The sequence below is a fragment of the Anabrus simplex genome, chromosome 1 (assembly GCF_040414725.1).
Source record: "Anabrus simplex isolate iqAnaSimp1 chromosome 1, ASM4041472v1, whole genome shotgun sequence".
Classification (NCBI taxonomy): domain Eukaryota; kingdom Metazoa; phylum Arthropoda; class Insecta; order Orthoptera; family Tettigoniidae; genus Anabrus; species Anabrus simplex.
The window spans coordinates 1,058,579,973-1,058,605,516 of record NC_090265.1 but is presented as its reverse complement, the minus strand read 5'-3'; the positions used below and the strand labels follow the sequence as shown (position 1 = coordinate 1,058,605,516).

General features: G+C 39.6%; 1 protein-coding gene across 1 annotated transcript in view; it reads left to right on the top strand.

Moving 5' to 3' along the window:
• Positions 1–290: 290 nt before the first annotated feature.
• The window catches only part of LOC136876025 (golgin-45), a 47,488-nt gene continuing 22,234 nt past the window's right edge, over positions 291–25,544 (top strand). Inside the window, exons 1-3 of the mRNA XM_067149637.2 lie at positions 291–399; positions 550–1,190; positions 18,198–18,397. Of these exons, the coding sequence (XP_067005738.2) occupies positions 393–399; positions 550–1,190; positions 18,198–18,397 (848 nt within the window). The 5' untranslated portion in view covers positions 291–392. The remainder of the gene's footprint in view (positions 400–549; positions 1,191–18,197; positions 18,398–25,544) is intronic.

The following is a 25,544-nucleotide window of genomic DNA, read 5'->3' as shown; positions in this document are numbered from 1 at the left end:
TTTAAGTGTTATACAGTTAGATATACAAGAACAATAGATGCCCAATTAAATTCTACATGTAAAATAGTTGTTTATTTGTTTTTATTTCAATGTTTGGTACCAAAATCCTCCAAATTCGAATACACTTGTTTTTGGTTACGCTCACTTTAAGACCCAATATGGCGGCTCCATAAGTAACATTCGTGTCTTGACTTTCCTACACTGACCTTGGCGTCAATACTTGCCCCATCTGTCGGAATAATCAAAACTAGTTTTAACAAGTGAGCGTGTGTTTCGAATTACTGTCGTGACGTATACTAGGGTGACAGCTGACTGGGTGACACTTACTTTAAAGTGGATTAACCCCAATAACTACCCACTATTATACTTCACACGGAATACAGAAACCCAAAATGGAAGGTGAGTAACCTTAAAAGGGATTGTCATTGGAGACAATATTAGGTTTGTCAAATCCTGGTGTTTAATAGCACATTAAGGGAGAGCAGGGTGGAAATGTACCTACTGATTACATATTTCGATGTTTTCTCAGTATTGTAAATTTTCTTTCAGTGACCATAAAACAGCCACTACCTTCACCAGGGAGAACTCAAGGAGATGGAATGGAAAACATTGAAGATTCTTCTCATAGTGAGATAACATGTCTCATGAAAAAGAACACTTTCCTGGACGAAGAAAGTATTACACAATCTGGCAGTGAAACAGTGAGTCACAAGAGAGAGAAGAACATTCTTGGAAATAGATTTATTTATCACCCTTCAGACCTGAAACAATATTGCTCTAATCCTCCAGTCATTACAGGGAAAATAGTTAACTTAGTTCCTAAACATTTCACTCAGACTAAAAAAGAAACTGTTTTATTGGGGAATTTAAAAACTAAAGAGCCTAAGTTTGTTCCTTATGAACCATACAAGGCTGCTGTAAAGCCAATCATTCCGTACGAAAAGAAGGGAAAGAATGGTGAGCGTAAGATATCAAGAAAGAATGCAGACTTAAAAGTTGTGCTTCCAGAGGTTCCTAAAATAATGGGAAGTGATGAATCATGCAAAGAACCAAAGAAAGATGATAATACAAATGCATCAAATGTAATGAATCAGGATTGGGAGGTGGAAAAGAAAGCGATGGAAGAAGAACTGAAGACCTTAAGGGAAGAGAACGGCCAGTTGGAGAGCCAGCTAAAATTTCAGGCCCAGGTACAGTATGATATTTGAACTTAGCTATGTTTAAAAGTTTTGCTGCTCGTGGTAGTAAGTGTGCTGGTAAGTTCTGTATGCCATAGCAATGACAGTCTGGTAAAGATGGAATGATAATGGTAGTTTTATTTAACAAGTCCTGACATGAAGTGTGGCAAATGCTTTAGGACCTATATGTTTATGCAAAGAGTACCAATGTCCTTTTGAGGGATATTTATTGAGGAAAGACTTTCTGTTGGTGGATGCCACTGGCATTCACTGGAAGCTACCAACCTTGATCAGTGATGATATTTAGCCTAGGCTATGTATGTAGCCTATATTTGCAACTGAACAAAGTCTAACCTCTTTTGCCAAGCGAAGTAGTCTTATCCCTATGCAGACCAACAGTGGTAAATTAATACAGGGTGAATGAAAATTCAGTACTCAAATTTCTAGGGGTGATAGAAGAGACAGAAAAATATATTTCTTATTAAATAACCATAGGTCAGGAAACAATAGTTGACGTACATTTTGAGGTTGTTGATAATAAAGCTATTAGGCCCTACATGTCAATTTAGGCCGAGTTGTATCTTTTAAAAAACTGTTCAAAAGTGCATCCTCTTGCTTCATTACATGCTCTTCAATAACATGCCATTGCCTGTCGTACTCGTTCAGAGATCCCAGGCATGTGCTGCAGATAATACGCAGCAGCAGCAGCAAGCACACAAACCACCAGCTCTTCCTCAGATTCAGTGCGAGTCTTATGCGCCCTCTCACTCTGCTCTAAACAAACAAAAACGCACTTTGTGTTGTCACAGCACAAACATTGCATTCTGATGCCATGGTATGTTTAACAAAACGTGAAATATTGATGGTTTTGAAGATTGAGAATTGTATTAATTTATACATATAGCCTACAGTACAGTTTCTGATTTTGTCAGTCTTAATTCATTTCAGACGGACCCATGGTTATGTACCAAAAAATGTTTTAGTCTCTTCTATGATCCCTAGTAGTTTGATACATTCTGTATAAACACACAGGTCTAACTCCTTTGCCTTGCTGGGCATATAGGACCTATACTAAAAGAAAGCCAATACTTTGACATTCCACATGAATTCACCATCACAGTTTTTGCCATTCCTCACAACTAAGTTAGATTTGTTAGCTTTGAAAGAGAGAAAATAGGAACACGTGTATCAACACTGAACTTTTGATAACACAGTGAATTAGCAGATCAAAAATTGCATTTTACAGTTGTTCAGTTACCTTCTTTGTTTCCATACTGGGACATTACACCAAGTGCTGGCTGAGTGGCTCAGATGGATGAGGCGCTGACGTTCTGATACCAACTTGGCGAGTTCGATTCTAGCTCAGTCCGGGAGTATTTGAAGGTGTTCAGATACATCAGTCTCATGTTAGTAGGTCTACTGGCACATAAAATAACTCTTGCGGCACCTTGAAGTCTCCGAAAATCATAAGTAGTTAGTGGGATGTAAAACCAATATTATTATTATTATTATTATTATTATTATTATTATTATTATTATTATTATTATTATTATTATTATTATTATTATCATTTTATGATATTCCTATATAATTTGCTAACACAGTGATTAATTAGACTTAAGATCTTAGATCATCATCATCATCATCATCATCATCATCATTATACAGTTCCAGTTTCCCGGGTGCTGTTAATGAGCCTTTTCTACTTTTTCTTGTCCATATACAACTTGTCATGGAAAACATCATCCACTGTCCATCCTCTGGTAACTACATCAACCTTGATCACGTCCATCCATCGCATTTTAGGTCTTCCTGCAGGTCTTTTCCCCTCCACCTGTCTTTCCAAATTTATTCTGGCTGTTCTTGTTGGCTCCCTCCTCATCACATGCCTGTACCACCATAGACTGGATTTGCTGATTCGATCTAATAGGGATGTCTTTATTCCGGCTTCTTTTCTCACATCCTCATTTCTTAAATTGTCCATCTTGGTCTTCTGGATGGTGGATCTAAGAAATTTCATCTCTGATGCTTGCAGTCTTGATGAATCTCTTTTTGTGAGGGTGCATGCTTCAATATCATAGGTCAATATCTGTATGAAATAGCTGTTAAACTTCATCAGTTTGGCCGGTTTTGGAATCGTGTCATCCCATAAAAGTGTTCTTACTTCTTGGTAGAATTCTGATCCCTTTTGCACTCTGTTTGTAATTTCCTTTCTGACCAAATTATCACTGGAGATTACACTTCCAAGGTAAGGAAAACTATCCACACACTCTAAATGGTGGTCTGCTAGTTTTACACTTGCTGGATGCCCAACTCTGTTGACTGCCATCACCACTGTCTTGGTTTCACTGATGTTCAGGTTATATTCCTGGAGCTGGGATTTCCATACATTGAGTCTGGTCTGTACTTCCTCTTCTGTTTCACCCCAAATCATATCATCAGCAAAGGCCACTGCATTCTGTTCACCTAACTTTTCCTTTATTATATTGTACAGAAGGCCTGTAGAGATTTCAGATGAATTAAGAATACTGCGATCATAAATATGTCAGAGTAATACCCAAAGTATGGCAGATACGAAGAATCAAACAGTACAACCTTCAAAGAAAAAGTGTACATGGAAGACTCGAGTGGTCCAATGTGGCCAATAAAGTTAATAATAATAATAATAATAATAATAATAATAATAATAATAATAATAATAATAACGCCATGTCACAAGACAGTTGGATAAAGAGTTAGGAGAATATCAAGCAGGGTTCAGAGCATCGAGGTCCTGTACCGAGCAGATACAAAATCTGAAGACCATCCTTCAATACAGCAAATCAAGAGCTCGACAATGGGTAGCTATATTTGTCGACTTCCAGAAAGCATACGACTCAGTAGATAGAATTACTCTTTACAATACATTAAGAGAACTAGGACTTAACGACAAGATCAACAGGCTGGTGCAAGCAACCTTGCACAATACCACAGCCAGAGTAAAGTTTAGAGGACAACTCTCGGAGAGTTTCGCCATTAAAACAGGGGTGAGACAAGGAGATGGCATCTCATGTATATTATTTAACTGCGTTCTGGAAAAGATAATTAGAGAGTGGATGAGATTCCTTCCAGAGAACACTGGATTACGGATGGGGATTAAAGCAGACAACCTGAGGATACCATGCCTAGCCTTTGCAGACGATCTGACTTTATTGGCAAATGACATACAGGAGGCTACTACTCAGCTCCAAACACTGCACTCAATAGCGGCTAAAACGGGTCTTTTGATCAACATAGGAAAGACCGAGTTTGTTACTAACATCAAAGATGCCCCTGGAAAGATGAGAGTCAGTGATAATATCTACATCAAGAGAGTCAAAAGTGTAAAGTACCTTGGGGAATGGTTCTCAGAGGACCTCAGCGAAACAATGGCTCTTGAACACAGGAGACTCAAACTAGATAAGGCTTACCATGCCTGTAGAAAGCTGTATGCTTCAAAAAATCTGTCGATGAATGTCAAACTAAGACACTACAATGCAGTAATCAGACCGTCAGTCCTCTATGCAGCAGAGTGTCTATATTTAACTAAGAAGACCCCACTAAGAGCCCTCGAGGTACAAGAAAGAAAGTTCCTGAGACGGATAGTGGGACCAAGAATTTTACCAGATGGAAGCCGATGGTATCAACCAAATCGTGAGCTATATAAACACCAAGAAAATCTCATAGATGCCATCAGAAGAAGGCGACTGGCTTTTTACGGACACCTATCCAGAATGGACTCAAATAGATTATCTCATAGGATCTTCAAGGCTGCTAACAAGGGCAAAGCTACTGGGTTCGTGTGGATGAAGCAAGTGAAGAAGGACCTTTCGGAACTCCACATAAATCAAAACGACATAGCTGATCGGAGTAACTATCATACAACTCTTAAAACTAAATCCTTTGTAACATCCCTCACAGAAGTTACCCACAGACCAAAAGACGAGACCAGGAAATGGTCTGAGGAACGTAAGATTAAATTTAGCCGGAAAATGAAGGACTACTGGGCCATCAGGAAAGCTCGAGGTACCAACAAGAAAACAGCTGCCAAACCAGCCGCTAAGAACACCAATTGTGGCAAACAACGACGATGACTTCAAGAAACAGCTAAAACACAAGCACCGTGGTCCATAGATGGCCCTAACGAATTAAAAAAAAAAATAATAATAATAATAATAATACTGCAGTCGCTTAAGTGCGGCCAGTATCCGGTAATCGGGAGATAGTGGGTTCGAGCCCCACTGTCGGCAGCCCTGAAGATGGTTTTCCGTGGTTTCCCATTTTCACACCAGGCAAATGCCGGGGCTGTACCTTAATTAAGGCCACGGCCGCTTCCTTCCAATTCCTAGGCCTTTCCTATCCCATCGTCGCCATAAGACATATCTGTGTCGGTGCGACGTAAAACAAATAGCAAAAAATAATAATAATAATAATAATATTGTCCATAACAGTGATAAACAGTAGTGGGGACAGTGCACTTACTTGCTAAACTCCACTCTTGGTCTCAAACCATGATGATCGACCTTCCCCAATTTGTACACAGCTAGTACAGTCTTTGTACAACATCTGAATTTTCCTTACCAGTCCTTCAGGCACTTTTTTTCTTCCTCAGGCACTCCCAGATCTTATCTCTTATAACATTATCATAGGCCTTTTCTTTGTCCAGGAATACAATGACCAGGTTCTTGCCTTTCTCCCAATACTTTTCCATCAGCATGCAGGTTCTAAAAATTAGATCCATTGTTGATCTGTCACTTCTGAATCCATATTGCTCTCCTCTAACTGTGGTTCAGTGACGGTTCTCAATCCCCTTTCTGTGATCTCTGGAATTTTTTAATCCATGAGACAGCAGGGTTATTCCTCTATAGTTGGTGGGTTTCTGTCTGCTGCCTTTCTTAAACAGGGGAATTATAATGCCCGCTCCAATCTGCAGGTATTTTGTTGTATGTCCATACAGCATTTAGTACTCTGTGCATGCAGCCATTGTATGTTCTGGATGTCTGCTGCCTTTATCATGTCCGCATTCACTTCATCTGCACCTTGAAGATTTTCCTTTAGGCATAGATTTTTAGGCTGTCTGTTTCTGACCAGATGGGAGGTTCTCATTATAGGGTTGGATTTCCAGTTCTATATTTTGTTCTTGAACTGGTCTATTCAGAATCAAAATGGTTCTTCAGGACTTCTCTCATGTCACTTTCTGTCTTGATCAGATTTTCATTTTCAACTTCAAGAGACTTTATGGTATTCATTGATTTCATTTGACCTCTGATAACACTATACAGTAGTTTCCAATTGCCTCTGCTGTCCTCCTCCAGTTTCTGAGTGAATATCTTCCATGCCTTGGTCTTCTGTAACTGTTCTTTTAACGTCCAGTTTCTTGTTTCGGTATATTTGTTCGAGGTTTCTGATCTTTGCCTCGTCTCTAGTAAGATCCGGTTTATTTTTCTCCCAATCCTTTTCTTTCCGCAAGAGATTTCTTTTCCTAATTGCTACTCTCACAATTTCATTCCACCAAGGTGTTTCCTTCTCCCTTATTTTCATACTTGTCTTTCTACAAATGTCAGTTGCTTCCTTAACAAATGTGTCTCTTAGTCTGGTCCATTTTGCCTCTCCATTTTTCCTTTCATCTCTTGGTAACAGGTTCTTTATCCGGTTCTGATACTCAGTTCTCTGATCTGTTTTCTGAAGTTCTCATACTTTGATTTTTGGCATTTTCCTGTTCTGTACTTTTGGCACATAGAAGTTTCTCAGGTCCACTGCTGGTCACTGTCAAGGCTCTTGCTGGGTATTATGCTGACATATGTTACCATTCTGCTCCTTACTTCATCTGAGATGACATAATCAATTACAGTCTTTTGTAGTTCATCCCAACTGTATCGTGTTATTTTATGGCTCTGTCTCTTTTTGAACCAGCTGTTTTTCACCGCCAACCCATTCCTCATACAGAAGTCAAGGAGATGTCCACCTTCTATATTTCTTCCACCTTATCCATGAGGTTTCATTACGTTCTTATATCCTGTTCTATCTGCTCCAATCTGTGCATTCAGATCTCCTATAATGATTACTCTCTCTTTACTAATAACTTTTTCCAAATCATCAAGAAACTGGTTCTTATCCTCTTGACAACATCCAGTTTGAGTGCATACACCTGTACCAAAATTAGTTTTTCTTTCCCTAAATGCACAGTCACCTTTATCATTCTCTCACTAACATAGGCTACTGGATGTCAGCGACTCCTTCTAGTTCTTTACTCATGATGAAACCATTTCCATGCCAATGCAGTGTATACTATTTTCTTAATTTCTTCATTCCTTTCCCTCTCCATTTGGTTTCACTCAGCCCCAGTATCATTAATTTCCTCCTTTCTATGAGGTTCACTAGTTCTTCACATTTTCCTGTGAGACTGAGTAAGTTGATGGTCCCAATCCGTGTTAGTCTCCTCTAGGATTTTTTAAGACCCTGTCTATCATCAGGCCATAAACCATCATCCTTGACATGAGTCTGCTCATGCTGGCATCTTAATTTAGTTGATAAATGTGTTCCGAGGCTCATATGTGTTTTGAAAGCAACTACAAATCTTTGATATATATTTTTCACTTGATAGTGCACTCTTCAACATTTTCTTATTTAATTAGGAAGTACCTGTCTTCCTAAAATCACTGCAACTTTCATCATATTAAGTGTACAACTTGTTCTTTATTAGATCAACTGTAGATTTGATTTGCTCGTCCCTCATAATAAAGAAAAATATTTCTGTTAATGAATTTGATGGATCCCACTGTCAGCAGCCCTGAAGATGGTTTTCTGTGGTTTCCCATTTTCACACCAGCAAATACTGGGGCTGTACCTTAATTAAGGCCACCGCCGCTTCCTTCCAACTCCTAGGCCTTTCCTATCCCATTGTCTCCATAAGACCTATCTGTGTTGGTGCGATGTAAAGCCACTAGCAAAAAAAAAAAAATGAATATGAATATGATGGAAATATACTTAAAGCAAATTTAATTAAAAATATTGTACAGTTGTGTTGCTCAACTCAGTTCAGTTATGACCAGCCATCTCTGCAGTATTGCCATAGTTGTTAAGTTATACTCCAATTGTTTATTTCCTTCCTCATAAAGCAAATTAGAGATATGAATACATATCATCTGCATTAAAGTGACCCTTTATTTAAGCACCACAAGCCAACTTTCAATCTACAGATGTTCAAATATTACCATATTACGCATGTTACAAATATCTTTTTAGAATTAATCTTTGTAGACAACTTACCAGCATCCTTCCTTATTTTAAAATATCTAGCAGTTACACTTGGGAACAAAACATGACTACCTTGCCTCACACCACTACTCTCCAGTGGCAGCCCGGTGGCTATTAGTGGCTTATAGAATTTATTATGTCTACTGTAGCTGGAGTTGTGAAATCGTATACTGCACTCGACACAAAGAAAAGGTACAGCCTGAAGAGAGTGTAGAAGAAAGTGGTTTGGCAACCTCTTCACACCGATCAAGGATCACTTAGGACTTGTTAACTCAGCAGGGTACAGAGTGTGATTGACTGCTGGCTTCCAGCTCGCTTCCAGGAATTGGACATTTCAGTAACCTAATTAGGAGGAGTAACTTAAAGATGTGCGTGTGCTTAGTTGGACACTGGAAATTATGCATCTAGACGCCATTAAGAACGAAGAGGTTCGGAACACAGAGTTGCCCCAGTTCCTGACTGAATGAGAGAAGCAAAACTGAAGTGGTATGATCGTGTGGCCAGAGCTGACGCAGAATCTTTTGTGAAATGAGCGCTTACACTCAGTCCAGATGGACAACAGTTTCAAGGCCGACCTACAAGAAGGCAGAATATTGACTGCCTGAGGGAGGACCTGCGAGCCGTAGGTGTTGTTGCTGCCGATGCTGAAGACTGCGCGAAACGGAGGACAAAGTGCAAGAAGGCAGACAGACCCCACATAAGATGGAGAGAATGCCAGGAGGAAGAAGAAATAATATCCTCAGAATACACAAAGTTAACTTTACCTACTGAAGTTTAAAAAAAAAAAACATTTTGAATTTTAATGAATTAAATAAATTGCTGAAAGTGGTTTTTAATGATTAAAGTTAGAAGTTTAAGCAGGTTAAATTAAAAGAACATTTCTTTGCTGCCTTCATAGCTTCATAGCAATAAGTAGGTTTGTTGCCATTGCTTGGTTAGCCTCTTCCCGATACATATCATGTCCTGTGATTCTTTATTCCACTATTTTGTTTTCTCTTTTCATCTGTTGTCCAGCTCCATGGCTGAATGGTCATTGTCTTAGCCTTCGATTCTTGGGACCCGTGGTTCAATTCCTGAGTGGGTCGAAACATTTTAATCGTAAACAGTTAATTCTCTTGGCTCGGGGACTGCGTGTTGGTGCTGTCCCAAACTTGCAACCCATATACCACACATAACACTATCCTCTACCATTTGAACATGCAGTTTCCTATATAAGGCAGGTATTGCCCACCCTTGCCTTACAAAGACTGCATCAGGTTAGCAATAGCCACATTAAATTATTATTACGTAACTTCCTCACTCAAACTTTTAAATCTGATGGAAATTTATCACAATGCTCAGGAAAGAAAAATATTGTGATTCTGAAATAATTAATAATAATAATAATAATAATAATAATAATAATAATAATAGTAATATTCATATTATTTTGCTTTATGTCCCACTAACTACTTTTATGGTTTTCGGGGATGCCGAGGTGCTGGAATTTAGTCCCACAGGAGTTCTTTTACATGCCAGGTAATCTACCGACACGAAGCTGACTTATTTGAACACCTTCAAATACCACTGGACTGTGCCAGTATCGAATCTGCCAAGTTGGGGCCAGAAGGCCAGCGCCTCAACAGTCTGAGCCACTCAGCCCGGCTTATTCTTATTATATATGTGAATAAGCCCATTAAGACTATGCAAAGTACTTAGAAGTGTGCATTTGCCTTCCTTTGTGCCCATATTTCTTTCATTCTTTTACTGTGGGCCTCCTTTCTGTCTTCAGACCAGGTTGTTCCAGTCTTCTTCTTTGGTCTTTCCTCTTGGTAAACTTGCCTTTTTGCCATTGTCCTCATTGATGATTGGCATGTGTGCATTAATTAGTGTGTATGTTTTATTTGCACACTTTACGGTGATTGTCATTAGTCTGTTTTTTTGCAGGCTTCACATTTGTTATTGAGTGGAGTATGTTTTCCTTGATTGCAAAAGTGACTCCTAAAAGTGGTGTGTTTTGAGAATTTGTTTGTTTTACGTTTGAAGAGTCTGTAGTTCCCAAAAGTCCATTGTGTTTTCGTCAGTCAGTCTTGTTTCTTGCAGTGCCAGTATATGTATTTCTTGTTTTTTTTAAGTTTGCTCTAGTTCATACAATTTTCCTGCACGTATGGAGGTATTTATGTTTAGTGTTCCGAAAAAGTTTTTCTGTTTGGGCGAAGTTGGCCAGAGGTCTCCGACTCCCTCCGTTTGCTTGTCAGTCCAGACTCCCCAGAATCCAACAGTCTGGTTGTACTGTTCTTGACAGCAGTGGATTGGTTACCACCTGGGGTAAAAGTTTGATTTCTAACACGCCTCATGGTACTTGGTTATAACAAGTTTGGACTTAGGTCCAGTTCTTAGGACTGGAGTGGTGAGTTCCAGAACATGAAATTCCAGCTGCACCTCTGGTGATCTGACGCTGACCACTTTGCCGCTTGCTGCAAGTCAGACACAAAGTGGATTTGAGTTGACCCTTCCGTCCTCTCTGCCATTGGGATATGTCCTCTTCTGCCTTTGAGGCCATTGAGCATTTTTACTTTTACCTCATTTGATCCGTGGGTGCTAATTTGCTATGCCTTATTCACACCAGGCCTGCGTATTTTCCCTATCAGCCATTGGGATGCGCCGTGTCGGGATTGAGGGCCCTCACCTCAGTGCCTCATGCAGGGTTATGCCTAGCTCTTACTCAATTCAGAGCCAAACCCCCATGCAAGCTGATGAGGCACGGTGTTATTATTTTATTTTATTTGTTTCTACTTGAAGCTTTTGATACATGTCTTGTCCTGTATTTTGTCATTATTTCTTCTTATTATTATTCTTCTCTCATTACTTTTTGTTTTTCTTAATTCTTATTTGGCCAGCTTTGAGAGTCTGACAATCTCTGGACAATATATAAACTTCATAAGAGATATGTATACTGACATCACAACTGCATAGAAGGAATCGTTGGGCATAAATTGTTGGAATACAAAAGATCACCTCTGAGGCCGCTACTTTGATGAGCCATCAGACTACCAATAACCAGAAATAATCCCCATAGAATCTTGTGTGTGCTGTTGCATGGTCTTGTCAAAAAACTTTTCTGCTCTGATGGTGGACGTGTGTTGTTTCTCTCAGTCTTTCTCGATTTCAAGTAGTTGATCCTTTTCAAATTCCCTTTTGGTCTGTCTGATCAATTGAGCTGTCTCTTTCCAGCCAGGAATGTTTTGTAGTTATTCTCAGTCTTTTTGCTGTTCCAGTTGTTGTATGTCTTCTGTTGAGATTGTATTACTTGTTCACACTCCTCATTCCACCAAGGGTGTCTCTTCCTTTTCTGCAGAGGAATTATTTGTGCTGTTCTAATCAGTTTGCTTTTGAGTCGTTGCCAATTTTTTTCCTCCTTTCCCTCTAATTCTTCTGTGAGAGATGGTTGGACCTGAGTGGGGTCAAATTTTTGGATTAATGGTTTCTTCTTTGTGAATTTCTGAGGTTTCAACTGTAGTTTAATTCTTGTCAGGTAATGATCTGAGTCTATGTTTGCACCCCTTCTGACTTGAACATTCATAATTTCTCTGTGGTTTGGATAAGAAATTGCTACTGGTCAATTTGGAATTTGCCGATGAGTGTCTTTGGTGATCTCCGTGTCATTTGTTTTGATGGTTTCTTTTTAAAGTGTGTTGACATGATTTTAAGGTTGAATATCCTGCAGAGTTCAACTAATCTTTGTCCATTTTGGTTGATCATTTATGTGCTGGGAATTTTTCTATTGTTTTTCTGTGTTTTCTTTCTTTGTCTATTTGTGCATTGAAGTCACCTAGCAAGATTTTAAAACACTAGGCTGATTTTCGTTACCCTGAGTTTGAGAGAACATGGTACAGCACTCTGATGCAACTCTTGATCTGTAGATTTGTAGTGTGTGTAGGAAAATGTGCAGCCATATATTTTTAAATTGTCTGTCTGTTAGGTCATCAGCCCAGAGGCTGGTTGGATTCTCAAATAGCATCACCAAAGGCTATGCAGTTATAGGGAAACCACAAAAACCAATGGCAGTACCAAAATGAGGCGTACTAGGCAAGTTGAGGAGTGAGGTAGTTTGCCATTGCTTTCCTCACTAGGCCAGACAGTGCTATTGTAGCACAACTAACCCTATGAGCAACACCTTTCATGACACTCAGACACACTGGTTGTGCTCTGAATGTCATTAATCAGCACCACCCATACCCCAGCAGCTTCCATATTGTCACAGCCATGGATGAGACTGGGACTTCAGTGGAAGCTACACTTTGCTCTGGCCTGTGCCAAGAGATGGATGCAAAAGTACTGTAACCATCAAGAAATGACAGCAGGCAGATTTTTAAATTATTAAAGAAAATTATTGCATTCTTATTAGAGAATGGAGAATGATGCTACCACCGGGAGCTGGACTGAAGCTTGGGTACACGAGAGACAACCTCATTGTCCCGTGCCTAGCCTTTGCCGATGACCTCATTCTACTGGCAAACAATATAGAGGAGGCTACCTACAACTTACAGAGTCTTTATAGTGTAGCGGTTAAGACTGGTCTGAAAATCAGCATCCAGAAGACTGAATTTATGACCAATATCAAGGAGGCCCCTTCTAGAATTCCTCTCACAGATGCTACCATACGAAAAGTACCTGCAGTTAAGTACTTGGGAGAATGGATCTCTGTGAATCAGAGCGAGAACCCAGCCATAGATGCCAGATGTACCAAGTTTGAAAGGGCTTATCACTCATGTCGTAGTATCTATTCATCTAAGTGCCTCTCCAAGAACCTCAAACTCAGACACTACAACTCAGTAGTCAAACCATCTGTTCTGTATGCTTCTGAGTGCCTTGTAATGGCTAGGAAGGGCCCACTCAGAAAGCTGGAGTTAAAAGAGAGGAAGATCCTGAGGAGGATATTAGGACCAATCAGAGAGGAAGGAGGCACTTACAGAATCCGCCATAATGATGAACTGTATGAACACCAGGAGGACATCGTCACGTCTATAAGGAAAAGGCGCATGACCTTTTATGGACACTTGGCTCGTCTGGATTCCAAAAGACTCACCAACAGGATATTCACAGTAACAGGAAGAGGCAAGGCTTCTAAGAACAAATGGATCACGTCAGTTAAGTCGGATATGGAACAACTAGATATCCCGCTGGGACAAACTCATGACCGACTACTGTTCCGTCAAGCCATCCGACACAGAGTTTTCCCAACGTCCCTTACAAGTAAGAAGACTACAGGAACTAAGTGGACCGAGGAGAGAAAGCTGGCTCATAGTCAGCAAATGAAGGAGTATTGGAAGGAGAAGAAAGCAACAACTTTACCGAAGAGTAGATACGAGCCCCGTGGTCCTCAGTACACCTAAACGACAAAGAAGAAGAATTGCATTCTTATTGACTATGCTCACCACTACACCAAGGCCACCTGGACCGAAGAGTAGATACGAGCCCCGTGGTCCTCAGTACGCCTAAACGACAAAGAAGAAGAATTGTATTCTTATTGACTATGCTCACCACTACACCAAGGCCACCTGGACCGTGAGAGCACCGAGGCGTTTAGTGCAAGAAGGGTGCAAGCGTGTATGTGCAGTTAGAAGTCTTCCTGGTCAGCTGTAATTCGGCTTCTTTTGGTCTGTGTTGTAGCAGGACACTTGGTTGGGAAGAAGCTATCCAGAGCAATTTCACTGTATCATCTGTAGTTTTCCCTATATTTGCTAGCTTCAAGTGATTTTGGAGAAATTTAAACATTGTTTCTCCATGTCATCTCTTCCTATATTTGTTAGCCGGAGTGATTTTGGAGAAATTTAAACTTTTTTCCTCCATGTCATATCTTCAACACTGAGGCTGTGAACTACTTCCATTCTGATAATTAGCTAAGTGAGTCAGTCATCCATGTCACAATTTACTGTCATGCAAACCTGAAGGATTGTACCTTTAGGCCTACCATGAGCAAACCACTATAGGTCTTTTCTGCTCTGATGGTGGGCGGCCTACATGCTGTCAGGGAAAGTGGGGTACGGCAGTATGTCACTGGCCCAATCAGACAAAAGATTGCCTAGCGGTGGCTCTGAGAACTACTCAGTCACCCGGGGAGTTTTCCGCGCTCATTTCGCTCTACGAACTGCTGTGTTGCCGAGTAGTCTTACAGTGTGCATGAGTTTGTTTTAGGATTATTCTTCTTTTATGAGTAATTTATGTTGCGTCCTTTACTGCATTCTTCGATTGGCATGTTTGTGGTATGTGATGTGTCATTAAGTTTGTTTCTATTTGCGTTGCTCTATGTTGTTGTTGTTGTTGCTGTATGTAATAACTGCACTATATATCTTACAATGGCGAAGAGAAAGGAGATAAGGAGCCAGGGTAGAAAAATGATCAGCAATGTTCATGAATATTTTCAAAAGGAAGCGGAAAATAATTGCCCTTTAGTGAGTGTGTATAAAGTGCAGCAGAGAGTGTCGGAAGCTTGTCATGTTAGTACACAAACCGTTCAGCATATAATAAACGAAGGTAAAGACAGTACCCAGTTATCTGGTTCCATCTCATTTCAATCGCCATGCAAGCAATTCAAAGGGAACTGTATAACAAAGGCAATCAAAGGATTTCATAAAGATGTAATAAGAAGAACTCTCCTCAGTTATTATGTAAAGGGTGAATACTCGACACTGAACAAATTACGTGGTGATTTAGAAAGAGATATAAAATTTAAATGGGGAGTTACTTCTTTGTGGAGGATACTGAAGTCTGTGGGGTTCAATTATTTTTAAAAAAGCAACAATAGAAGGAAGTTTTAATGGAGAGAGCCGATATAGTAACAATCAGAGTAACGTTTTGGAGAAAAATGCATCTTCTGAGGTATAAGGACCCTTCGCCCGATATATTTTATTTAGATGAGATTTACATTAATCAGAATTACGCTCCAACAAAAATCTGGCAAGATAAAGAGGGTACAGGAGGCTTAAAAGTTCCTGTGGGGAAAGGTGGACAAATTATTGTATGTCGCATAGGTTCCAGTCACACTGGTTTTCTACAGGATTGTAAACTGGTTGCCAGTGATGACTACCACACTGATATGAACGCTATCTTTTTTAAAGAGTGGTGTTTGAAGTTTTTAGACGCTCTTGACGAAAGGAACGTCAAAGATGCAGTGATTGTAATGGACAATGCCAGCTACCATTCGGTGCAGCTAGAACGAATCCCTACAATGAACACACAAAAAGCTGATATTATATCCTGGTTATCTGCTAGGAATATTCCTCATGACAGCAATCACACCAGAGTTGAGCTGTTGTCACTTGTGAAACTAATCAAGCCAAAGGCAAAAATGTACAAAATTTATACACTTGCTGACAGAAGGGGTCATACAGTTGTTTGCCTGCCACCCTATCACTGTCAATATAACCCCATAGAGCTGGTTTGGGGAAACGTTAAAACTGCTGTAGGGAAAAAGGAACAAAATGTTCAAACTAGCTGACTTCCTATCTTTAATGGAAGAGGAGCTGAATAAAGTAATTGAACAGGAGTGGAAGGCTTGTTTGTCACATGCTGAAAAATTTCAAGAGGACGATTACAAAAAAAGATGTGGTATTGGGCACAGTCATGGATGATATCATCATAAATCTGCGAGATGACAGCTACAGTGAGGAGTCGAGTGGACGACAGCTACAGTGAGGAGTCGAGTGATGGGGATATTTCCGGTGACAGCTGTGGTGACGATGACAAATGTCGGAGTGCTGTAACACAGATACTTCAGCTGGAATAAGGTAAGGTAAAGTAAGAAAATAAGAAAGTAAGAAAACGTGTTGGATAACTCTGTACTTTTGAACTAATTGTTTTTCGATCTGTTGTCAATGCACTTGATATATGCACTATTAATTAACTTGTATCATTCTACATCAAAGATATAATAAAATAACACAAATAAATAATAAATTAAATGAATAAATAATAAAAATCCACAGACCATACTCAAACTATAGCATACGAAGCTCTGTACTTTATAGTTATGTGGATTTCAACATAACTTCAATGCGTGCACGCGCGTGGGGGCACTCCTGGCGATGTTGTAGTAGTGGCCTCTGTCTCTTTCCCTTAATGGCTTCTCGCGTCGTGCTGGATTGATCGGCCCCATGCTCCCCTCTTCCCCTGACAGCATGTAGGCTGCCCGGCATCAAGCAGAAAAGACCTATAGTGTGCTAATTTTCAATTTTAATTTGGCTAACATGGTGCTCATAGCAAACAATGAACAACTTTCAATTATAAATCATTGACATTCTCCAACAAAACAACATAAATGTCAAGAATGCATTTTTCGTTGATGGTCCAGCGGGTGCTGGAAAAACATTAGCCTTTAATACCAGTGCTTAATACAAAAATGCTACAATTTAGGGCTTCATGTTATATCAGGAGCATGGACAGGAATAGCCACTGTTTTGCTGCCCATCAGTCAAACAAGGCACAGTACATTCAAATTTCCTCTAAATGTTTGGATTAAAATAAAATTCCCAAGCAGCTCACGATCGATATTTGATTAGCATGGCTCATATTATGGGATGAAGCCACGATGACAAATAGTCATTCATTAATGTGTGTGTGAATCGTCTTCTAAAAGATATTGTGGATAACAACATTCCCTTTGTTGGGAAAATTACTGTTCTTGGGGAGATTTTTAGACAGGTGTTACCTGTTGTGCCACACTTTTCTTGCCAAACAGTTATTCATAATTTTATTAAATACTCTTACTTTTGTCCTTCAGAATATTCTGCTTACATTAAAACATTCAGGCAACATCACAAGAAATGGAATTAGCTGATTTTTGCAAAAAATTTGTAATACCGGTAGCGACTACCTGTCAGTGGATGGTAACGGATCAAATGTTATTGAATTACCAACCAGAATTTTAACACATGATGCTATTGTGACTGAAATTATGTCAAAACATTAACTTCTACAAAGGGTGTTGTCAGTTTCTTGAAATTTGTCATTCTTACACCAAAAAATGAACACAATAATGAAATTAAGTTGAAAGTCATTGAGCACTTATTTGATAGTTCACAAACATACACTATTTTAACAGTTTAATTAAGAAAGATGAAAGCCAGCTACCAATACTTCAGTTTCTTGCAGAATTCCTTGGAATTAAGTGGTTTTCCTCCACATATTCTTACTCTAAAAGCTGGAGTCCTTGTTATGCTCCATAGGAATCTGATCATTTTTCAAGGGCTCTTAAACGCAATCAGATTAATTGTACCTAAGAAATATGTATGAAAATTGTTTAGAATTGTTTAGAAATAAGTAAAGATAAACCTGGGCTGAGGGCTCTAATCTCTCTAATTTATTTAACACCATTCAATGAAACATTTACTTTTAAGAGGTACCAATTTCCAATACACTCTATTTACTCTATTTACCTCAGCCAGTTTTCCACCATAATCAGTTATATGTTGCAATGTCAAGAATGTGATTGTTTGATACCCTTAGTGCCAAAATGTAACTACGCAAAGAATGTCGTAAATAAGGAAATCCTTCACTAAATATTTACCCCATTGACAATCATGTTTCGATGGGTTTCAGCTAGTATTGGTTAGTTGATGTACATCTTAAACTACTAACTGTAACAATAGCCCAAGTGATTGTTCGCATTCTTGATATTCTTTTGATCCTTTCATTTTTAAATTGGTCTTATTTCTATTTACTCTTGGAAAATCTATGATGGGTATTATTTCTTGTTGTTGCAGGTAAATGCTGAATTGAAGACTCTATTAGTTGCTGCTGTTGGTGAAGATTTAGAGACTAGAGTTCATTTGCTAACTGAAGACAAGCTGCAGTTAGCTCGTGCCTTGCTAAACTCTGCACAGCGATTGTCGACTCACCAAGAGCAAACAGAGTGGCTTGCTGGTCAATGTGAAGTATGGCGCAGTAAATTTCTTGCCAGCAGGTATGAGAAACTCTGTATATTATGCATTCAAGGTATGATTGCACTTGAACAAAGTAGGAACTACTCATTATTTACATCTGGTGTAGTGTCAGCCAGCTCAGGAAACAAGTATAGCCATGTAATTACTTAGTCTCATGAACATTGTATTGTCTGTGATGACATAATAATACATATGATTTTCTTCCCTGTGCTGTTCATTGGATTTATATAGAGTATGTCTCTTTCCCCAACATGCTACGGAGTTGTGTAGTCCCCCATAATCACCAATAGTGCATAAACGGCAATCAGTTCCATATTTGAGCGAGTATGTGTATGACAAAAGAGGGGGAAGTCACGATCCCATTTTCTGCAGTTAGTAGTAGTATAGAAGAAAGGGAAATACGCCTTGCATGCCCAAGCAAGAGGTTGTACAGGGCAAGTCCCAGAAGGGTTGTTGTTTTTCCTGCATGCTGCATGTCTGTAAGCGAGAGTGTAGTTGCTGTTACTCCATTCCCATATACCCGCAGAAAACTTATCAACTTTGATGAATGGATAATCAGAGAGAAAAATAATCAAACTTACCACATTACAGTAAGTGTTGTTAATGCTCTCCATCAGCCTGTAGACGAGCATAGTAGTGTGTGATGATATTCTGGTTCTCTGTATGGAAATCAGCCTCATGAATCTTCAGAATTTTAGTATGAATTGCACTTTAAAATCTACAGCATACAAAAATATGCTGTTCAGCACTTAATTCAGAAGCCATGAAATGCACTAAACCAATCGATTACTGCTGTATAAGAAATGACCATTCTGTACAGAAGCTTGTCACAGATTAGCTAAAACCATGGCATCACTGGGCAAGCTATATGTATCGGGCAGCTATTGCATCATCCACTCGCCCAGACACAACACAGGGGAGAACCGGCAACTCAACTGAGGCTCGCACTGTAGGTTTCATCAGGCACTCCATCAAATATGTTAGCCTACAAGGAGACTGAAGCATCTAGAGAACTCCAGAAAATGTACTTTTTTTTTTGCCATAAAGGCAATGCTTGAAGTGGGGGTAAAGAAGATGTGGCAGGATGATCTCTTGCCAGCTCTCTCTCTCTCTCTCTCTCTCTCTCTCTCTCTCTCTCTCTTTCTCTTTCTCTTTCTCTCTCTCCCTCCCCCTCCCCCCTTTCTCAATTAACTGTTAAATAAAACTCTAGCATTAACGTAATGTTAATATATATTAATATCATATGTATATGAGACATACCTTTAACCCTTTCAAGCACTGACATCCCCACAATTTAGGTTTTTGCACACATAAATAAACCCCATTATAAATTACTGTACTGTCAATGTGAGAAGGAGGTTGCCTTCAACTTCAGTTGATTCAAGATTAATAGAGCACTGTCAACTAATAATGAATCAGCCTGTATATAGAGAGATATATGGTAAAAGTTGTGTGTCTAATTGGTGTAGTGTTCAAAAAGAAAGGAACACTTTTTAAAATTGTCTTTACATTGCACCAACACAGATAGGTCTTAATGGTGACAATGGGATAGGAAAGGCCTAGGAGTGGTAAGGAAGCGGCCCTCCAGCATTCACCTGGTGTGACAATAGGAAACCACGGAAAACCATCGTCAACACTGTTGACAGTGGGATTCAGACCCACTATCTCTCGGATGCCAGCTCACAGGTGCGTGGCTCTAACCACACGGCTGACTCGCCTGGTGTGGCATGTGCCGAGTCTTCCTGTTGTGGAGTGTGTGATGATAGGTGATCTGCTGTTGTTCGTGTTTTTGCGAGTTGGTGCTATGTGGAGTGGCGGAGTGTGTGGGGAAGTAATGTATAACTTGGAAGTTCAATACTCAATATGTTGCATCGTAACTGCTGTGGCACTTCCCGCGAGAAGCAATATATTGCGCTGTGACCCCTCCCCCCCACCCTCTCGCCTTTCAATTAACTACGGTATTAACCCATTTAACGCCAAACCCGTATATATACGTTTTGGTGCAATGTGTACTTCACCGATCTCATAAATGAACGGGATATAGTGTCATGCTTTGAAATTCCGTGGAAATGCTTGAAGAAATTCTGTACGGTAGATATACCACTCCATTTCACATGTTTTGAAAGCGATCTGATGTTATATCAGCTTCGTTAGAGTGGAACATCTTTCCTGCTAATGTGTAGCCATCATGGCGTCTTGAAGTATACATTCATCTCTTGTTGATGAAGAAATGGAATGTATTCTCATAAATAGTGATTCTGGAGAGCTATATCTTGATAATAAAGATGAAGAATATATAGGGGGTGATAATGAACAACAAGGAAGTGCGAGACAAAGTAGTAATGATGAATCTCATGCGGAATTGTCACCCCTCCTCAGATATTGTTTTCCCCCCAAATGTTACTGATTTTGATACCAGTTGCTTGGATCAACAATTTTATATTTCAGTAATATCCCTGAGTGGAGTGCCACGGCTATGGAGCCAAACTCTGCATTCGGCAGGAGAGTATACCGTCAACTGTCCTGAGAATTTTTCTATTCCACTTCGTGATTTCCCTTTTGCACTCCCAAGCAAATGCCGGGCAGTTCCTATTCATGAGCCACAGCCGATTTCTTCCACTTCCTTACATAATTTCATTCACCATCATTCATTTCATATACATTATGTTCTCAAGTGAGGTTTGCATCAGGAAGGGCATCCGGCCATAAAATTATGCTGTAAAATATAATCTCACTTCATCCCTGACCCCTTGTTGGGCTGCGGGGCTAAAGGGACGATATGCATTCCATTAATAGTATCAGTAAAAATTTATCTGTATTTATATGTATCCTTAAAAAACGGGCCAGAGGGTTTGCCCGGTCATCAAAACTCGGCAGTGAAAAGGTTAAATAGAATTCTAGCATTAATATAATATTAATAGCCGGCCCTGTGGTGTAGGGGTAGCGTGCTTGCCTCTTACCCGGAGGCCCCAGGTTCGACTCCTGGCCAGGTCAGGGATTTTTACCTGGACCTGAGGGCTGGTTCGAGGTCCACTCAACCTACGTGATTAGAATTGAGGAGCTATTTGACGGTGAGATAGCGGCCCTGGTCTAGAGAGCCAAGAATAACGGCCGAGATGATTCGTTGTGCTGACCACACGACACCTCGCAATCTGCCGGCCTTCGGGCTGAGCACCGGTCGCTTGGTAGGCCAAGGCCCTTCAAGGGCTGTAGTGCCATTGGTTTTTTTTAAATATATTAATATCATAACATATGTACATGAGGCATACTTTTAATGTATTTTCCAGATGGTTTTCTTGTCATAGGTGTGAGATCTAACATTGATCATCAGCATAACAATGATCCTTTCATTCCTTCACGTAATACTTGGTGTCAAAACCACCAAGTACAGGTCCAACTAATGATATAAACATCAAACTAGCCGCTGTTTTCAGAAGTAGAGAATTTGTTTATGACATCCATTTCCTTGAAAATAAATCTCCTTAGTAGACTGGCCACAGTGGGTGATTTGGATATATTCTTTTCCCCCTAACTTTTAAAGTGAAGGGAAGGGAGAACAGGCAGTCAGGAAGTGGAAAATATTACTTCCCCAATTGCCAACTGACCCTTAGCCATTCCAAAGGGCAGGGTGTCGGACACACACGATTATCACAATGTGACATTGGAAACAGATTTGGCATGAGCGTGAAGTATAATTTTATTTATTTATTCTGTTGACTACTAAGCATTCATTGTTATAATAATGATTTCAATATCAGTTTCAAAACAAACTATGTTAAAAATTCTGGAATGGTATTATCATCTTGGTACCTCTCTGGATTTACTGTCATCTTGAAAAAAATAGGCCCAATTATTCATCTTGTGCACTAATTGCACACCAAACACCGATCTTCCTATCATAATGAAGGACTTCATAAACACCATTAGGATTTTCTGCACACCAATAGTGAGAGTTATGACTGTTCACACAACCATTAAGATGGAATCAGAAGTTTCCCATACGAAAATACGATGTTGCAATGATAACTGTCTCACCATGTTAACAGCTGAGATTCTGACTAGTAACTGATGCTTGCCAGGTCGAACACGTACAAGCTACTTGCAAGGTCAAGAACTATGCACGCGCCTCCTATACTGCAGCTTACGCATATGATATTAAGATATACTTTGACCACGTGCTAATTTACTGTCGAGCTACGTGAAAAATATTTAACTTGGCTCAATGATCTTTCAAGAAAGGAGAACAAGGCCTCTTGTCGTGTGCGTTTATGCTTTCACCTTCCTAGAGGTGTATTACAACAGAAATGTTCTATTGGTTATTCTGTAATAGTCTTCAGAAGTTCACTGGTTCACATACGAGGTTTAGAATGTTCCAGATTGCCATGCACACAGTTACTCACTCTGGCCTTGAAAATTTCCAACAGAATCATGTGCTATGAATCTCCCCCTTGGTATGTTGAGCTGACAATAAGACATCGTACTCAGTGAATGAGATATCACACCTGGCCACCAGCTTCGTCAATGTTCTCTCTTCTGTGGTGTTCAATCCGAAGATTGGTTTGTAGCGGCTTTCCATGAACTCTGGTCTGTGGCTAGTCTCTTCAAGTCCAAGTAATTATCACAACCCTTGTTTTGAATTTTTTTAAATATATCCTAGCCGTGGTCTACCTCTACAGTTCTTTCCTTCCACACTGCCCTCCAGTATTGTGTGCAGAAGACTTTCATGCCTCAAGATATGTCCAATCCAATTGTCTCTTCAGTGAGTAAGCATATTCCATAAACATGGCTTCTCTCCAATCCTTTTCAGCATTTCTTCATTAGTGACTTTGTCCATCCATGGAATTTTCAGTATTTTCCTGTAGCACCATATTTCAAAGGCTACTATACGTTTCTTATCAGCCAAGCTAAGAGTCTAGGTTTCACTAGCATACAACAGTATGCTCCACACATATATATCTTCACAAGACATTTCCTGAGGCTCATACTAATGTTTTTGGTTGTGGCATCATACACAACCATTGACCCGGCTCAAAGGAGATAGGGTCACCTTCCCTATCCTTTAGTTGAGTAATTCTTGCCTGGTGCATCCACATTGCGAGGCTGGGTATCCTCCACATGGAACCCATGCCCGGGTTACGGGTGAAAACCTTAACAGCATCTTCGGCAGGGAAGGTGACCTTCGGAATGGTGAAGATGGTGGATGGGACAACCCATCCTCTCTGGGAAAAATTAGAAGAGGAAACCACTGCCTTGTGGTGAAGAGGGATCTTCAAAGGTTAAGGGAGTAAACCCTGAAAGAAAATCCTCAGATGCGTTAGGCTTAGCAGGCCAGCAGATGAGTAAATTTGTACTTGCTTTCAACTATAATATAAGCCTCGGATGGAAGTTTAAAAATGGAAATGGAATTGACAAGTCTCTGGCTACAGTTTCACAGTATGATGGTAATGCTGATGTTTGTGCAAGTGTTAGATCAGAGAACAAAACCCGATTTGAAACAATAAATATTTTAACAATGAATGGGAAGGAAAATGAATTGATTGACCTAATGGAGAGATGAAAACTCGACATCCTAGGATTAAGTGAAGTAAACGGGAAAAGGAAGGGAATGAAGAAGCTAAGAAAGGGGTACACTTGTACTGGTTGGGTAACAGTAAAGAGAAAAGAAATGGAGTGGGTTTTATAGTGAATCAGAATGTTGATCCAGTAGCTGAAGTTGAGTATGTAAATGAAAGAATTATAATAATGCACATACATGTAAACAAGGAACTACTGAAGATAGTACAGGTGTATGCTCCACAGACAGGATGTAGCGTGGAAGAAAAGGAAGATTTCCTCAGTGAACTGGAAACACATATTGTTGGAGATGGGATCATGATAATGGGAGATCTAAATGCTCATGTGGAAACTGATAGAATGGGATATGAGAATGTTTTGGGCCCACATGGGTATGGCGATAAAAATGAAGATGGAGAGAAACTGTTGGACTTTTGTATCAGAAATAACCTGATAATAAATAACACATGGTTTATGAAGAGGAATAGCCATAAGATCAGTCAATATAGTTGGGATGGACAGTATGGAACACTCATTTATTTAATAATAACAGACCAAGAATGGGGAAGATAAGTCATGAATACAAAGATAATCCCCAGTGAAAGTATGGAAGGTGATCATAGATTATTAATTGTGGAATTAAAATGAGTAAAAATCCCTAAAATTGCTCTGAAGAAGAAACCAAAGATCAGGATTTGGGAATTGGAGGAGGAGGATAAAAGAATGGCATTCCAAGATTGGATAAAAAGGAAGTTGCCTAACACAGAAATATGAAGTGGAGAAGAAGAGTAGAACAATTTAAGACAGACATTTGTGGAAGTAGCAGTTGAGGTATGCGGGAAAACAAAAGCAAAGGTTAAGGGAAAGGAGGCACGGTGGTGGAGAGACAAAATAAAAAAAATAAATAAAAGAAAGGAACAAGGTGAAGAAAGGAATGGATAAGGAAAAGCAAAAAACGTATCAGAGGGATGAGAATAAAATAGAAAGGTTACATGTTGAATACAAAAGATTGAAACTACAAGTAAAGAGGAGTATAAGGAAGAAAAGGAGAAGTGTTGGGGAGAGTTTACCAACAAAAGTGAGCAAGATAGTCGAGGAAATCATAAAATATTATGCAAAGTAATAAAATAGAGAAGAAAAAAATCAAGGCATTAGAGAGAGAGAAGATGGATCCATAGTACATGACAAAAAGGGTCTTCAAAAGGTGATGGCAAAATATTTTGAAAATCTTTATAATGAGGATGAATGCTCAGAGGAAGAAAAAGATAAGAAAATGGAAATACTAAATGGAGAAAAAGAAGTGAACCCGATAACATGGTTGGAACTTGAAAGGGCAGTGAAAGCAATGACCAAAGGTAAAGCAAATGGAAAAGACGAATCCAATGCTGATATGGTTAAGGCGGCAGGAAGCATTGGACTACAGTGGCTATACCGAGCCCTCAATGCTATATGGAAGGATGAAAGGATACCAGAAGATTGGCAACAAGGAAGCATTGTACCATTGTTCAAAAAAGGAAATAGGAAGAAATGTGAAAATTATAGAGGTATAACCGTATTATCACAAGGGCTAAAAATAATGGAGAAAGTCATAGACAAAAGGCTGAGGGATATAAT